Source organism: Diceros bicornis, chromosome 17 (genome assembly GCF_020826845.1).
Source record: "Diceros bicornis minor isolate mBicDic1 chromosome 17, mDicBic1.mat.cur, whole genome shotgun sequence".
Classification (NCBI taxonomy): domain Eukaryota; kingdom Metazoa; phylum Chordata; class Mammalia; order Perissodactyla; family Rhinocerotidae; genus Diceros; species Diceros bicornis.
In genome coordinates this window covers 4,938,102-4,955,540 of record NC_080756.1, presented here as the reverse complement: position 1 = coordinate 4,955,540, position 17,439 = coordinate 4,938,102, and the positions used below count along the sequence as shown (strand labels likewise).

The following is a 17,439-nucleotide window of genomic DNA, read 5'->3' as shown; positions in this document are numbered from 1 at the left end:
AGGTGATTTCTCTTACATTCATCCTCAGAATTATCTCTAACCCTTGTAAAAAGCAAGCAAACAACAATCAAGAAGCCCGTTTTGCATGCGTGTGTGAAATGTGCACAGCCCAGTGCGAATGTGATCACATTAAAAAATGTGCACACTTGGCAGTTAGGAAATGTCACAGCAAACTTTAGCACGGGAAATTTCAATCCCTTTGATGAAGATACCATCTTTCAGCCAAGCCCTGGCAGAAAATCTTTGGTTCCTGTTAGACCCCTCCCTCCCCAGTCAGCTGCTGGGCTCCATCCGGAGGGTTGGGGGCTCTCCCTCTCCATCACAGCTAAGCGTTCCCAGACCCGGGAGAAACCCTGGGTTTCCGCAGGGCACTCAATGTGCAGCGAAGTGTCCCAGCTCGGCAAAAGGCAGCTGGCAATGGATTTAAAATGGCAACGCGGACCAATCAGCGCCGCCGCCCCGGAGCAGACATTTACGCGCGCCTCCTCCACCAGCAGGGCTGCTTAGGGCTGTAAAGGAGGCGTTTTTATTCCACGGTGGTCTGTATTTTCGGGAAAAAAAAAAAATTCTTCTTCGAGTGAAAGTTTTTATTCTGGAATTAGTCCAAAATAATTTTGGGTGTGATGTGTGAAAATCTGAACCTAATTTTTTCAGTTTTTTTGTTATTCAAGGATGAAAAGAGGTACATTTTAAAATGTACTCCACCTTTTTAAAACGGCCTGTGGTCATGATGGTGTTCCCATAACTCAGAAACAGCCCAAGCTATAAAATTAGGACTTGGCAGAAAGGGAGTTTCTAGCGAGAAGGTTAAATCGAGGTAAACTGAAGGGCGAGTTGGACAGTTGGCGCAGTTGCGGTGTTAGGCAGCTACCAGGTCCCCGCGTGGGGCAACCGCTTTACCCTGTGAGCGTTGGAAAGCGGGTGCATAGCGCCAGCCGGGGGCGGGGGGGGAGGCTTCGCGTCGCCTCTAGTCTTTCCCGGAGGAAAATGCTCAATGGAGAAGCTGGCGCGCCCCGTGTGCATGTGTGTGCATTGTTTGCACGTGTGCCTATGTCTGCGAATGTGCATGTAAGTGAGCGCGTGTTGGTTTAAGTGTGTGTTTATGCATGCATGTGCCTGTGCGAGTGTGCACGTGTATCTGCGTGCACGTGCGTGCGTGTGTGTCCGCGTGCAAGTGCGCGGGCCGGGTCGTGCGATCTGTGATGAGGGCATTCCGAGGCAGAGCAGGGCTGCCGGCGGCCGGCTCCTACTCCTCTTCCGTTCCTTCCCACTCACAGGGAGCTAGAACTCCGCCGCGCGTGCAGCTAGACGCTTCCTGCAGAGTGTTGGCTCCGCATCGCGGAGGTGCAGGTAAGGGCCAAGCCCCGAAACGCGGCTCTGAGACAGTCACATTCCCGTGCCTTCCTAGGACAACCGCCCAGGGGCGACCTCGGGCGGCGGGCGGGGCGAGGCCGGCGGCGAGCCGGGCCGGGATCCCCGGCCTGTCCCTTTAACCCCGCCGCCGGGCGGGAGCACGTGAGCGGGGCTCCGGGTGGCACCCGGGCGCCGCCGCCGCCAAGGCAGTTGTATTTCGAACGCTGCCTCTGGCCCGCGGCCAGGCGCCTTGGCTCGGCGATCCGCCTGGCCTCCCTCCTCCTCATACTTTTCCTCCTGCGCAGCCCCCTCCCCTTTATCCGCCCACGATTAGAGGTGGGCACTCCCCCCCCCGGCGCCCCCTCCCCAAGCGCGCGCGCACACACACACACACACACACACACACACACACACTCATCCCGCTTGAATCCTGGGGCAGGAACTCAGAAAACTTCCAGCCCCGGCAGCGCGCGCTTGGTGCAGGACGCAGGAGCGAGCAGCCCGTCCCCCTCCGGCTCTCCGGTGCCGCTGCCGCCCGCTCCCGCCACTCGAAGAGGCGCGGTGCCACCCACTGCTCCGTCCCTCGCCCGCGCTCAGTGCCCGACCCGATCCCGGCCGGCTCTCCCCATCCTGCCTCTGCTTCCCGACGGCCCAAGGCGCTATTTGCTTTCTCTCTCTTTCTCTTTCTTGCTCTGCGAGCGCGGAGAGGGGGGGAAGAGGAGGAGGAATTCTTTCCCCGCCTAACATTTCAAGGGACACAATTCACTCCAAGTCTCTTCCCTTTCCAAGCCTCTTCCGAAGTGCTCCCGGTGACCGCAACTCCTGATCCCAAACCGAGGGGGAGCCTCTCCAGCGTCCGACCCTCTTTTTCTTCGCCTTCGCTTTCCTGCTCCTCTCGCTACCTCCACCTCCACTGCCACCTCCACCTCCGGCACCCACCCACCGCCGCCGCCGCCACCAGCAGCGCCTCCTTCTCTCCTCCTCCTCCTCCCTCTGCTCTCTTTTGGCAGCCGCTGGACGTCCGGTGTTGATGGTGGCAGCGGCGGCAGCCTAAGCAGCAGCAGCCCTCGCAGCACGCCCGCTCTCGCTCCCCCTGCCTCGGTCTCCAGCCCTATCACCCCGTCTCCCGAGAGGTACCGGGCGGATTCGGGGCGGCCGAGGCCAAGCGGCTGCAGCGGCGGTAGCGGCGGCGGCGGCAGCGGTAGCGGCGGCGGCGGCGGCGGGAGGCAGGATGAGCGCACGCGGTGAGGGCGCCGGGCAGCCGTCCACTTCAGCCCAGGGACAACCTGCCGCCCCGGCGCCTCAGAAGAGAGGACGCGGCCGACCCAGGAAGCAGCAGCAAGTCAGTACGCGGGCGGGGTGGGGGCAGCCGCCCACCTCCGCGCCCTCCGCGCAGGCCCGGCCACGCGTGGCCACCCGAGCGCGGGAGCCCAGTCGCCGCGGCCGCCGCGCGCCGCCCGCCCGCCTCCTGCCGGCCGGAGTGGGGGGGGGGGCCCGGCGTCCCCGGCGCGAGTGCGCGGCGGAGCCCCGGGGCGCCCGCGCCGCTGCGGCCGGGAGGTGGGGAGCCGCGGCGCGCGGCGGGGCGGAGGCGGGAGGTGGGGTCGGGCGCAGCGCGTCCTCGGACTTTCGCTATTGTGCACGGCCCGCAGTGGCGCGCGGTCTCCCGGCGACTGCAGGCGGCCCGGCGCTTTCCGAGCTGCTGCTGCAATTGCCCCGGGGGAAGGAGGTGCCGGGGGCAGCGGTGCTCGGGCGGTTCAGGGTTGGAGGGGCTGAGTCCTGGGGGCCGGAGGCTCTTTCTCCCGCCTACCCGAGCTGCTCGCTGGCCGCGGACTGGCGCGCCGCAGCCGCCCCCTTGGCTCCCTCCCCAAGTTCTCGGTGGCCCGAGACTCGCGCCCTCCCGACAAAGAGCTCGTGGGCCCGCCTGGTCCTCTTAGAGCTCTTTAAATGCGGCGCGGCGGCCAGTCTGCGGGCCGCCGCCGCCGCCGAGGTGTCCCGGGGAAGGGGCTGCAGGAGACCTGGGGTCCCCACGGGACGGGATTAACTCGTTTGGCCAAGAGCGCGGTGGAAAGTAGTGTCCGAGAGGGTGCACGGTAGCTAGGGTCACTTCCTCACCAGCTGCCCCGTACTCTTTTTGCCCCAGGATCCCGCGCCTTGGAACTGCAGACATTCAATGTGCTTCTCCAGGGCGAGTGGCTGGGGGTTGGGAGGGGACGATCGAGGGGCGCCCGGGACCCCGCGGAGTGGAGGGTTTTGTCTGCGGATGCAACCAATTAAGCGTGCAGCCGGCGCTTGCAGAGCTGTGCGCAGCGCCCAGGGCAGGGGTTTTGTTCGCCGCGGTTTCCAAGCCTCGGCGGGCAGGGCTGGAGCGGGACGTGTCTATTGAGAACATTTAAACTCCGCTTCCGCGGGCTTTAAAACTTCTTCATTCCTTAGCCTTAAAGCGCTTCCTTCATGGCAAAGAGGCCGACTAGGAAATAATCGTAGAGTCCCAAAGCCGCCCGAGAGCAAGGTGGGGAAATCGGACAATGTTTGCTTGCCGGTGCGTTTTAGAAAAACGGAGAGGGTTGTACCTTTTTGAAATCATCAAAGGAAACAAGCCAATCTAGAGGCCCCTGCGTTTTCCCGCTCTGCCCCAGCGACACTTTCTTTATACCGCGTTCCGATCCTGTTTTACACCTCCCAGGAAGTCTCTGCCCTTCCCCCCGCCCTGCTTCCCACCCGCCACCCGGCTCTCTCTAATTCTGCTAATTGCCCCCCACCTCCAAAAAATCATCCAGAAGAAATTGCAGCGGGGTCTGGGGGTGATTGGAGGTTTTACCTTTGAGTTAAGGCAGAGTTCACAAAGAAAGAAAAATGCGTCTCCGACGTGTTTGCTTCGGATGTGCCCATTGGCGCTAGTGGTCCCACAGAAGCTTGCAGGGAAACTTCCCCAGATTTTCTCAATAGGATGCGAATTCTCATTGAAGACTTTCATGCGTTTTAAGTTAATTAGTCTCATTTAATCACCGAATCTGAATGAAATGTAAATTGATGATTCACCGAATAAATATTTAGGATCTGGAATATTAATCATCGCTTTCTCTTAGCCACTTGAGTATTTACTACTTGGCATAGAAGCCATTTAAAGTTTTGCTAAACCTATTGATAGTTTCAATTTCTCCTTCCCAGACACTTCCAATCCTTCTCACTTTTTTCCCCTTTTTGTTTCCTCTAATCCACCTCCATGAGTTTTCTCAAAAGAAAGTTTTGGAGAAAAACCTTATTTTTATCAAAAGATATTTAAATTTAGACCGGAGACCATGCCTACATTTCCAAAAGGAAGTGGAGAATTGAAGCAATTATCTAGATAATTCAAGCAAAACCTCCCACAACAGATTTACCATAATTATTTGGGAATTTTAGGGGGAATGGAGTTATTTTGAGTTGAAGAACACGGATAATTGCTCCAATATTTCACTCAATGTGTTGATTGAGTCAGAATTGACCTATAATGCAGATATATAGAGATGATTAAAAACTATCTTTTCAATATGGAATATTGTTGAAATGTTTATGATGTTAGCTTCATATTTCTGTTGTTTGAAATGCTAGTACAACGGATAGTAGTATTTGTGTAAAGTGCTTATTATTTCTATGAGTTGCCAAATGCACAACCATGCAAATTTTACACCTTAAAAATGTATAACTTTCTAGAACATGCAACCTTGTCGGCCTTTGTTACCTTTTCAGGGTTGAAATATAATCTAGTTTTCATGTGCAAAATAGAATTTCCTCTTTGAACCCTTGTATTAAAAGTATAGTTATTTCCCCTTTCTGTAAACTCTGTACCATCATCCTCCATTTACGCCTGAACTGAATGTGTTCCAACAGTTCTGTTGAGCAGCACATGCAGAAAATATAACTATAGAGTCAGGGTCAATTTCTTTCAGACGTTCTTGCCACAACAGCGTTTTTTTTCCCCCACAATTAGGAGCCAACCGGTGAGCCCTCTCCTAAGAGACCCAGGGGAAGACCCAAAGGCAGCAAAAACAAGAGTCCCTCCAAAGCAGCTCAAAAGGTGAGAATTCTGAAGTCAAGCCCTCCCAACTTTCTCAGCGGCCACAGGAACCCCCTGTAATTTTCCTGTTCTAGATCCCCACCCAAGGGTTTGGCCCAACTGGGTAACCCAAGGCTCCATTCTTGCCTTTAATATTAGTAAGATTTCTAAGCAGAGGCTTAGCAAAAGAGTTCATGAAGATGCTTACAGTGTTGTTTTTAAGCAAGCAAACAATCACGGAATAATAGGAAACTTAAAACGGGGGTGGAAGGGTGGGGAGGGGGAGTGGAGAATGACACAATTAAGAATTACGCCAGTTGTGAAATAGTTAAAAACAAATCCAATCTATAGATTCTGCCTAGTGGTGAAGCTTTTGCAAAATTTCCTTCAAAAATAATAAAGATTAATTTATTTTGTGCTTATTTACATGACGGCTACAAAACCAAATCTTCCTCTTAAAGTTAAGTATTTTGCCAAATAGATGACAATTAGAAGTAAATCGAATTATGGGATACTGGAAAAAATTCCGTGAATTTTGCATCTTTAAATGTGATGATAAAGTATGCTGTTTGTTTACAATAAGCCTGCAATGTAATATGTCATAATCTCTCAAAAAGTCTTTCTGCCAGGTGATATAGAAATTTTCTAAATAGGACAATGAGAAGTTTTTAAAACAAATATTTGACTCACTTATTGTATATTTTTGGGCAGGATAAAACCCAGTCAAGTGTAACTTCCAGTATTTTTCTTTATAAAATTTTAAATTGCTGTTTAACTTCATGTTGGTTGTATTTGAGCTAGCAAAGAAGAAATACCTCAGGGTCAATACATGTATGGAGAAGTGGAGGTGAATATAAAATTCACTTTTTTTAGCTTTATAAATAAATCAGAAAAAAAAGTTTCTGTATTTTATTTGTAGGTTTGTATATTAGTTAAAAACAAAGGTTCAAAATTCAGAAGTAAATGTTGATATATCTTTTCAGTAGATTTGAGTACACCATGTACAGTATTTATTAAAAAGGACTATATGCTCATCTTTTTGGGGTTAATGTTTTGTGTGGTTTTCTCTGTGACTGTGGGCACTAACCATATTATATGTGATAGTTTTTAGTGTTGTAAACTGCCATAGCAACCAGTGATACATATAAAGTTATTTAGGGAGTAACTATGAGTTCTTGTCTATTTTAACAGTCTTTAACAGAGTCGAAGGAGCAGATTTCTAATATATTTAAATATAACTGCTTCTCAAGAGGGAAGATTTAATTGTGAGTCACATTTAATCAATAAACTTTGAAGTAGCTCTAAGTTACTTTGTCATTTAAAAGTGACAATATATAATCCGATATTCCTAATATGAATACTTTCTATTTGTTACGTTTTACTTGGTTTATTAAATTAACTAAAAAGGGCTAATTTAACAAAGGAGTTTTTTTATGTTACCTAAGTGTGGGATTTACCTGACTTAATTTACTCCAATGAGATGGCAAAGAAATATCTTGGTAGGTTGCTAACAAACATTTAAACTATGATGTAATTGCTCCGAAAAATGAATCACTATAACATCTCCCAGGAAGAAATCTTTAAATTTCATCATAAAGAATTATTTAAAATTTAATACAGAAAAAAACCCAAATTATCTTTCAGTTTTCACTGTATTACTTTTTTTTTGAATGAGTAAAGAGATGCTTCCATCACCTCTCTTCATTTTGAATATTTACCACTGACTAACACAATCTTTATTGACAAAAAGGAAGCTGAGAGTTGTGCCTAATTTGCCATCTAAAGCAAAATAACAAAAAAGTTGATCTCTTCCCAAGTAAGGGTTGATTTATTTTTAGTTACTTTAGTGATAGGCATTGACAAATGACCCTACTAGGCTCCCCATCTTCTTGATAGTTCATGTGTGTGCATACGTATTACAGCTTCCACAACACAGGTTGGTTTTCTTTTTCTCAAAGAAATCCTTCCCTGAATCTTTCATTCTTCCAGACAAAATGATTTCACACAATTCTGTTACTGAAGTCTCCCTTCTAATAAAAGTGAGTAAATATATTTGCCCATAACATGACTGTTATATTTCTTCAGTTTTATAAATTACGCTTCATTTGGAGAAGATAATACTTTGCAAAACGATGAATGACATTGATGAATTGTTCATGGCATGTGTAAACTTAAGATATTTTCACTTTCAAATCAGTATTTATGGAGTTTGCCACTACCCTATATAAACATGATTATCAAACATGTCTTTGTTTATCAAACATAAACAAATATTGTTTGATATTTGAATATTTGATATTTCTATATTTGAACAATATAGAAAACAAATATTGTTTTCTAACAAAAATATGTTCGTTAGGATTTTGAAAAGCCATCTTTTTAAGAAAAAGTTACATTGTTCAGAACATGTAAGATAAACATACCCTGCTAGACTGACCAGAGTAGATATGAGAAGTTTTCTATGATTAATAAATTGAGTATTCTGCAAACTGAGACTCATCAAAATGAGACATATATACCAAAAACTGGTAAGTATACAAGAGAATAGAACTCTAAACTTAGAGGAGATGCAATGTACACTGGGATCCTGATGATGTGTGTTTAAAATCTCTTGCTGCTTGGAGTTTCTTTACTTACAAAATTTGTGTTTGGACTCAGTAACTGGCCTTGGGGCATTTGAAAACAAAATTGCTTGTTGGAGAATGAGCAGTGTGAAACCTGACAATGCGTGCAGAATGTGGCAGGACCGAGTGGACGACTGCTAAATTAGCAATCACTGTAATTTCAGGCCATATACAATATAAAATTGATTTGTGTAATATTTAAGATAAACATTTATAAAAACACAAGTTGTTATGCTGGGAACTTTTGGAAGAGAAGATAGTTATTCTTCAATCTGCTCATATTCTGTTATAACAAATTCCCATGGATGACCATTGTGTAGCAATTCTAGCCATTCCTAAGAACTCCAATCTGAGTGCTCAAAATTTGTCCCTGAACCAGTTTCATATTGTTATCTTAATAAAAGAAATCCAAAGTTCATGTTTTCCTGAATAAATAATTTATCCATGTGAGTGTGAGAGTGTGTGTGTTTGTGTGTGTCTGTATGTACATCTCTGTGTGTGTCTGTTTGTGTGTCTGTGTGTGTCTCTGTGTGTGTCCGTGTGTGTCGCTGTGTCTGTGTGGGTGTGTGTGGATGTCTCTGTGTCTGTGTGTGTGTCTGCATGTGTATGTGTGTGTCTTGACCCTTCTGTTTATGTTTTAGTTTGAGATATACTTGTGACCAGTTGTCTCTTAATTTCCTTTTTGTTTTGCTTTGTTTTCCTCTCATGTTTGTGCTGGATGGAAATACTTTGTATTTTCACATTTCCCATGTTGGGAGAGAAGAAAGATATAATCTCCTTTATGTTTAGTTTAGGGTTCCTGTTGTGGCTTTTTGATCATGAGGGAATACTTGAGGGGTTGTCACTAATTCTCCGGTGTTTAAGGTCACACGTCAAATTCATCTGTAAGTCTCAAGCCAATTCTCACTCAGGTACTTTTAGGAAAAAAGATTTTTTTGTGTGATTGAGTTAAATTTTAATAGAAGAAAATTTCAAATAAAAAAGATCTCAGGCGTGAGATAGCCCTACTTCATAATGTCATAGATTTGCTTGAACTTCCTATCGGTGTAATAACAAGACCTAGAGAGCAAAATGTAGAATGAAAATATCATCTAGGTAAAGTATGTGTCCTTCAAATAGTGTGTTCAGGGTAAACATTAATTTATATCTTCTACTTGCTCATACAAAGAGGGCTTGATATTAATTGGATACTATAAATGCAAATTTGTGCTCCTTCTAATCACGTTCCTAGGAATGTGGTTGATTTTTCATAAATGATTACTAACGCCAATCACAGATATTTTAGGATGAGAGAATGTGGGTTTTACTCATCATTTCAGATAAATGTTAGAGCATAGATGCTGAGTGAGGACAAGATTTTTTTGACAGTATAGTAGCCCCAGTTGACGAGAGTAACCAAAGGCATCGTGATAGGTGTCAGAGAAAGATGGTGTTGGAGGTTGTCATACAATTACAGCCTTTGGTCTCTATGTTACTAGTGTGATTTTGTTTGATTCCTCTGTGTTTTCAAAGGCAGGTAAATTCCGCTGGGATTCAGGGCCCTATCTGAGTATACAAATGAATTCAGGCAGGTGGAATTAAGTAAAGCCCACTATTGTCTCCATTATATTGGTATTGTAGGCTGACTTACCTAAACAATTGGCTCATTTGTTTTGCTTCACTTTGCCAAGGAGGACCAAGCCTTAATGCATCAGTAAATTCTATCTGGCAATGCCTTTGAGTCATCACAGATTATGATCCAAATATGGGAGATTCAAATGCATTCGAATTATGTTCTGATGTAACTTTATTTCAAGGAACCCATAGTTCTAATTCTCTGGAAGCTATCATTCTTCTGAACTCTTTATCAAAAGCTCCTCATTATTTTGGCTGACCTACAACCCTGGATCCTTTTTCCCTCAAAGTCTCAACAGATCATTTTGCTTGGGAGATAGAACATACCAGACTGGTATTCTGTTGCCTTTCAGTTCTTTCTTGAGAATAGATGTCTGCTGAAGAGCATTTTATCAGTCATTCAGACCGATCTTGTCTTGTTAGTTGAGTTTCTGCTGTTTCCAGTGCTCACTCTGGAACCACATCGTTGGAATAAGCATGGAACACTGAATTTCACTATCCAAGATTCTGAAATTTTTAGTTATGAATCTTTGTTCTGCCAACCAGGAGAAAAAGGTGAATGGAGAACTGACTCTATTTTAGTCTGTGGCTTTGTTCCATATTGCTTTAATACACTGAATGACTTTGAGTGGCATCCTCCAGTGGGTCTAGTGAGGAGCAGCAGTCATTCTCTTTTCTCCAGGATGATACATCATCCTGCCCCTACAGGGGGCAGTTTGCTCAGAAGGTAACCCCTATGAACTCTGGTATCATTGCTATTGATTTTTCTGATTACAAAAGAGGTAGAGGGAAGGTTTAAAGGAGGAGAATCTTAAACTTTGAAAATGATAACTTTTCCTGTCATTTGGTCTTGGTTTTAATTTAGTGTTCGTATGGGTAAAGACAGGCGTTGAAAATAATGACATGGGAGTTGTTGACAAGGGCTTCTTTGGGTAAAATGAGCATGAACTACATGAAGGATAGAATTTACTTATATTTCCTATTGAAAAATACATTGTGATGGCAAACTTGTAACATCTTTTCAAGACTAAAAATGGTTGCTCTTAAAACTTGGAAATCCACAGAACTGGAGTATCAAAAAGGTAAAATGAGAATTTCCTCAATGCTTAGTCTGATTGATTAGTCCAGTTGATTTTGATGCCAGTTCACATTGATTTACACTGTTTATATTTTTAAAAAAGCAATTGAAAGAAATAAATGTGACTTTCTAGACTTGGGATAGTCGGCTCCATATACTCTTAGGTCCAGTCTTAAATATATATATATATATATAAAGATCCATGAAAACAAAGCAAGGCACTACTACACCCAAGTATTTTTCTAGCTCTTTTTTTGTGTAGAGGCCTTGATTGATTTGGGCTGGGAGGGTTCTGGCTTTCATGCATTATCACAGTGCAGATACAATATGATGAGAGCATTTAGAATCACAAAAAATTAATAGCTATCTAAATTGGACCCTGAAGTCAGAATTGGATAATTTTCTTGGTTCCCAGTCTCAGCTCTTGTCCATATCTTTATAGGAAACTTGGAGAAGTTTTACTTTTAACTACTCATTTGATTTTCACCCTAGAAGGTTTTTTTTTTCCTTTTTTAATTTGCCAGTGGCTATTTTATTTTATATGGGAATATCTCCCAGAAGACCAGACTCTTTATTGCCTTGAAATCAGACTGGGTCTCGGTTCCACTCCTTATGAACGTGGGCAGAGCGCTTAACCTCCCATTTGTGAAACGGGAAGTAACTTCCCTACTTAGGTAAGATAATGCTCAGAAAATCGCTGTGGACACTTACAGAATTGGGAGGCAATCTTTTTAAGGGTAACATTTTGAAATATGGAGAGAGAGAAGAAATTACACTAGAGTACCTACTAAATGCTGTAGCTTTTGTCAGATATTTTACATATAAATTAGCTCCTTTATCCTCTGATGTAGGCATTATGGTCTTCATTTCACAAAAGAGAAAACGATGGTTCGGAGATTAAACTGTGGCAAGTCTGATGTTCACCTCTAGTAAATGGTGGCACCTGAGTTTGAATTCAAATCTACTTCTAAAGCTTATGACCTTTCTACTACTATGTGCAGTCAAATATTTTGTAAAATATTTGCTACAAGGTAGATTATGTTATCTCCAGTAACCTGAAATGCAGATTGGAAGTTAGGTTTCGAGAAACGTTTGGAGAGCAGCTCTCTACAAGCTTATAAAGGGATTGGAAATGTGTACCTACTGCAACTGATACCCGCAAACTCTGGCCCCCAAATAAACCCAAGGGCTATGCCTTTGGAGTTAGAACACATCCAGAAGTTTTCTTATTTGTTAAATGAAGGGGCTAGATGAAATGCTTTCTAAAGTTTTATCATGCTGTAGAGTTCTTATGGCAGGAGGGAAGTAAGACACACATGTAATATAAACACCAGTGTTTCTTTCTTTCCTTCCTTCCTTCATTCAACAATATGTAGTGTGCACATCTTGTGCACCAGGCACTCATGCTAAGCACTGTTTCCAAGTTCAAGAATTATATTTGCTAGATGAATTTCCTTTCTTAATTAATTGTTTTAGTGTGGAGTACATTTAAGAGCCTGGAGTACCAGAACTTCGTAGAGGAAGACATAATTACATTTCCCATTTAACATTCCTCTCAACCCTCCTGAACTTGCTTCTAAGCATATTATAAAATTAAATATACAGTTCTGAATCTAAACTTAAAAAAAAGTTAAAAATATGAATGAAGACAAACAAGGAAGAAATAACACTTTTAACAAGATATGGTATGAGTATTGCAAATATTAGTATAATAGTGCTGATCATTGTCTGAAATACAGTTCTTGCAAATGCAGAATTCCCACTCTCTCTCCCTTCCCCCCCTAGATAAGCAGTGAATACTTTGAACGAGTTATGTCTCAGTTATTCACGGGTTTGTAGTATAGAACTGAATTCTACTCTGGCAAAGGAAAACCAGTACACACTTCCACAGTATTGCATATGTTGACATATTAAAAACAAAACAAACCCCTGAGTGTTTTGTTTGTCTTCTATTGAAAAATAATATCCTGAAGAGTATTAAACACAGAAAAAAAGTTAAAACCAATGTTTTCCAATATGTAAAAATCCTGGATCTGTGCTGGTTTACAAACTAAACTCCTAACTTGTTTTGCAGCCTTTGTGAAGTTTGATCAGAATGATTAAATAATGTGGGTTTTAAAGAACAATGAAAACCTCCCAGGTCGCCGCCACACAGCACAGCTAATGTGTTTCTTCTAGACGTAGTCTCGGAAGAGGGTTCAGTTTACATGTAGCACTGGCCTGAAGACCAAGGAGCAACTTTGCTTTTAACAAGTCCGGGTGATAATCATGATATTTTGCCCTTCAGTGAATGGTGTGAATTTTATTTTTGAGTAGGCTTTTTGTAAAGGAGAGGCTCATTTTAAAGTCCTCTTATTTGCAGGGCTTTCTCTGTCTTTGAGAGACTTGCTTTCTCTGACTTTGAAATGCAGCGCAACTCTTAGAAAACAACCCTCTCTTCAACAGATTTTAGATACACCTGGATCGCATCATGGCCCCTGAAACACCACAGCCACACAGAGAGAGCCTGGGGCAGCACTGTTAGCCTTTACAGTCAACAGTCTCCTCCTCTCCACCCCACCTACCAGCCCCATGCCCACTGAGAAGGATTTCTATCTTCCTTGTTTGTGTAACTTACTACTGGGTACACTGTGCAATCTTCCAGTTGCTTCCAAAGATTAAATCGGACACTGCTTCTATACTAGGGAATTTTGTACTCATGTAACTCCCTATGTACTAAAGGGTTTCTTAAAAGCTTCATTCTAAAGGTGACAGATGGGTGTAATGGAATATTTGCATTGACTGAACCTGAAGAGATTGGACTGACTTGAAGGGAAACTTTCCCTTCAAGAGTTCCATGTTCTTAGGAGTGAAAGAACACTTATCGAGCACCTCATTTGTGGTGGGCACTCCACTCCTCCAGGAGGCGTTATCTCCATATCACACTTGAAACCAAATTCAGGTCCTCAGGGACTTGCCTAAAGTTGTAAAGCTAAAATGGCAGAGCAGGGATTTAAATCCAAGCTTTCCGAAGTAGAGTCTGTTTTCCTCTCCCCCTGAGACAACCCGGGGAAAGAGGGTGTGATCCCCTGGGCTCCCCTGGCCTGCACTCAGTTTAACTCATGCCCTTACGACTGAAGGTAAGACAGTGCCAGTAACCCCTGACAATAAAGGATTCCTTTGTGGGGCCCTTCAAAATAGTAAACAGTGATTCAGAGGGCCCAAGTCTGACAGTTAGATAGTGCTCCTGAAGGCTACCAGGTTTCCTTCTGTTCTGGGAAATTAGCTGAATCAGTGACAATTCGAGTTAACTAAAATATCTCCTGATGGTAGCAAATGAGTGGATACTAAGGGGAAGTAGCATTCTTAGGAGAGCAGGAGCCCAGTCTTTCGAGTCCAACAGAACTGGGTTCAAATCCCAGGTCTGCCATTTACCGGCTTTGTGTGTGACCTTGAGGTGTTTACCTCACCTGAGACTTAGTTGCTCCTCTGCAAAATAAGAGAAGTAATAATGTCTACCTCATAAGTCTGTTGTAAAGATTAAAATAACACATGTGAATGACTTAACCCAGTGCCTGGGTTATTTTAAATGCTCAATAAATGTGAACTAACATCACAATCATACAGAGTTTGGGTTAATTGATGGGACATGTTGGATAGTAATGCCGGGTCAGGGAGATGGTATTTGATGAGAAACCGTACGGCTTATTTTGTCTATTATCTGTCTATCTATCTGTCTATCTACCTACCTATCATCTGTCATCTATCTCCATCTATTTTTACCAGGCAGATTGAAGAAAGAAAGAGCAGAGTCTCATTTGGCAATATAGACAGTTATTACAGGAAATGTTAGTATCATTGTACCAAGTCTCTACTGGTTACTAACTCAGGTAACAACAGTAAAATGCAAAACAAGTTATCCTGGCTCAGGTTACCTATATTTTTGTGTTTATGTAGCCTTGGGATGATTCTCTTATACTGAACAGTATGTACTAAGTTTTCTTTATCCTAAAATGTACAAACGTTGTTATAGAAGGTGTATGTGATGGGTGTGTGTTGGTGTATTTGGGCATTGAAGGAGGGGTGATTAGTTTATAATGTTATTACTTTGAGTTCAAAAGGGAAAAAACAACTGTGATACCAGAAGAATCTATGAAGTAAAGCAATGAAACAAACTCTCAAGGTAGTTAGCAGTATATTCATGTCAATTCTGTGTTGACTGTGGAATTATTAACAATGTACATTTTTGCTAATTATTATTGTTAGCATCCCTAGTTTCCATTTTAGAGACAAACATTGATGATTTCTGCCAGCTTTTTTTTTCTCTTTGCTTTAGATGAACTGATTGACCTGTGATTGTTTTTGGCAAGGAATAAGAAATTAACTATGTAGAAGTATGCAAGTGTTTGTTTTTTTTAAATTAGAATCCTTATTTATTCTTTCTTACATTTAGACTTGCTTCTGACTAGCTATGTAGGTAGAAGTGCTTTGTAAATTGTAAAGCAATGTATCAATATTAATTTTTGTAACTTTAGCTGTGACATGGAAAGAAAGTCATCATTTAAGAAACATTTTCTAAAACACTAATTTATGTAATTATGGATATGTGAGAATACTTTTTAAATTATGGACAGAAAGAAAAGCAAAATAACTCTTTAAAAAAGCATTTTTATGCTTTTCAGAGGGAGTCTTTTGGGCTGAGGGTTGCACAGATATCTCTTTATGTCATGTCGTGAAAAACAGGGCAGAGGAATCTACTCAAACATGGAGAAGATGAAGCCTAAAGGAGAAAGGATTGTCAAAACAATCTCAATACCTCATCTGCACACCAGAACATTCTTACTTGAAATGTGTCCCTTGGTGGAACACTTATGAATAACATCAGGTAGGAAACGGTATGACTTCCTTTTTCATTTTGCAGAAAGCAGAAGCCACTGGAGAGAAACGGCCAAGAGGCAGACCTAGAAAATGGGTGAGTAATAAGATGTAATGTTCTTTTTGTTTTGTTCTTTTGCGTAATTAGAAATTTCTGTTTTTAAATGAAAATTACTTTTATTTTATCGATGATATGAATTTCTAGCTTCTGTTTGGTGAATGTTTGAAAGGGTTAAGACGAGCGGTAGCTTCTCACGGCTCCTCACAGGAGTTTACTCAGGACGCTTTTCTTTCCCGGAGTGACTCCTTTTTCCATCTCTTATCAACATGAAAAGAGTCTCCACTCTTCCTTCCAACGGGGGTAACAATGAGATGACTTGTTCGGTGGGTTGAGTAAATAAGGTTAAAGGGTATTACAAAACCTTGGACATTGATTACAAATGGTGATAAAATTCAGATGAAATGTGTATGAGATAACTTTTTAACATTTTCTTTTCTTTTCTTTTTTTGTTTCCTCCATGGCGTTGCTTGGACACATCCATTTTCTAGGTGGTTCGTATTTTCTTTTTCATATTGACTTTATTAGGAAACCAGGTTTTAATTTCCAGTTTTCTTGCTTCTCTTAGTCGTTCTTACATACAGACATTAGCGACAGTGGCTTCCACGCAAGTGCGCTTGATCCCGTAGGCACGCAGATCCTGTATCTTCTTGAGGCCAGAGACTCAGTGATCGCTGAAGAGCTTCGCGGATTTTACCACTTGTACCCGTGTGCCCTCTGCTTCTACACTGCCCAGGTTCTTCTGGTCTCTCTTTCCCACTGACAGAGGAGCAAAGTCTTAAAAATGAATAAAACCATTTCTCAAAAAAGATGAAGGCATCCTCCATACCAGCATCTTCTATGGTGGGGTCTTGGCCTTCCTTTTCTCTCTTCCCTGGTTTATTCTTCATGCTTCCACTTTATTAAAAGTTTACTTGCTGCTATGCTGGATTATGTTTTCCTGTTAGTCTGCCATTCCTTTCTCCTCTAGAGTTGTGCATCGCTTTCTATTTATACTTTGGTATTCTCTTTCATTTAATTTATTCATCTTGTATTTTTTTCCTCTGCTCAACATGTGTTGGGATTAGATTTCTTAGCACATGGAAATGGGGATATCTTTACATTAAAAACATCTCAGTGTTACAGTGTCACCTTAAAGTAAGAGCATTTCATTCAACCTTCTGGTCAATAAATGAATTCTCTCCAAACCTACCCACCAGCTGGTGATCATCTAGACTAAGCTTGATTACCTTTAATGTTAGAGAACTCACTACCTGTTCAGGCTGCCCCTTCCTTCCTAGAAAGCTCTGAACATTAGAAAATTCTTCCATCTGACTCTCTGTAGCTTCTGCTCACTGTCCCTAGGCCTCCTGCCTGGGAATATACAGAATAATCGTTTTTACTTTTACTCATGATAGCCCTTCAAATATCTGGAGACAATTAACAGATACCCTTTGTTCTCTTTTCTGGTTTGAATATCTCCAGTCCTTTCCATTTTTTCCCATAAAGGAACATTCCTGTTATTTTCTTCTGAGTATGTTTGTTTTTTAATCTTTTGAAATATGTCACCCAGAACTAAGTATCATATTACAGGTATGGGCTACATAACCAGTGGGTTTGTCACCTCTCTTGTTGTACATATGGTTCCAGTTACCTATTACTGCTTAAGCAGCCACCCCAAAACTTAATAAGGTGGGAGGAAAAAGCTATTTTATTATGCTCATGGCTTCTTTGAGTTGGGAATATGGACAGGGCACAGCAGAAAGGCTTGTCTCTGCTTCAGGATGTCCGAGGCCTCTGCTGGGAGGGCTCAGGCAGCTGGGGGTGACTGTAGTGCTTGGGG

At 42.9% G+C, this 17,439-nt stretch overlaps 1 protein-coding gene across 1 annotated transcript in view; it reads left to right on the top strand.

Moving 5' to 3' along the window:
- Positions 1–1,885: 1,885 nt before the first annotated feature.
- Positions 1,886–17,439, top strand: part of HMGA2 (high mobility group AT-hook 2) — a 127,402-nt gene continuing 111,848 nt past the window's right edge. The window contains exons 1-3 of the mRNA XM_058557706.1: positions 1,886–2,695; positions 5,324–5,410; positions 15,606–15,656. Coding sequence (XP_058413689.1) covers positions 2,585–2,695; positions 5,324–5,410; positions 15,606–15,656 — 249 coding nt within the window. The 5' untranslated portion in view covers positions 1,886–2,584. The remainder of the gene's footprint in view (positions 2,696–5,323; positions 5,411–15,605; positions 15,657–17,439) is intronic.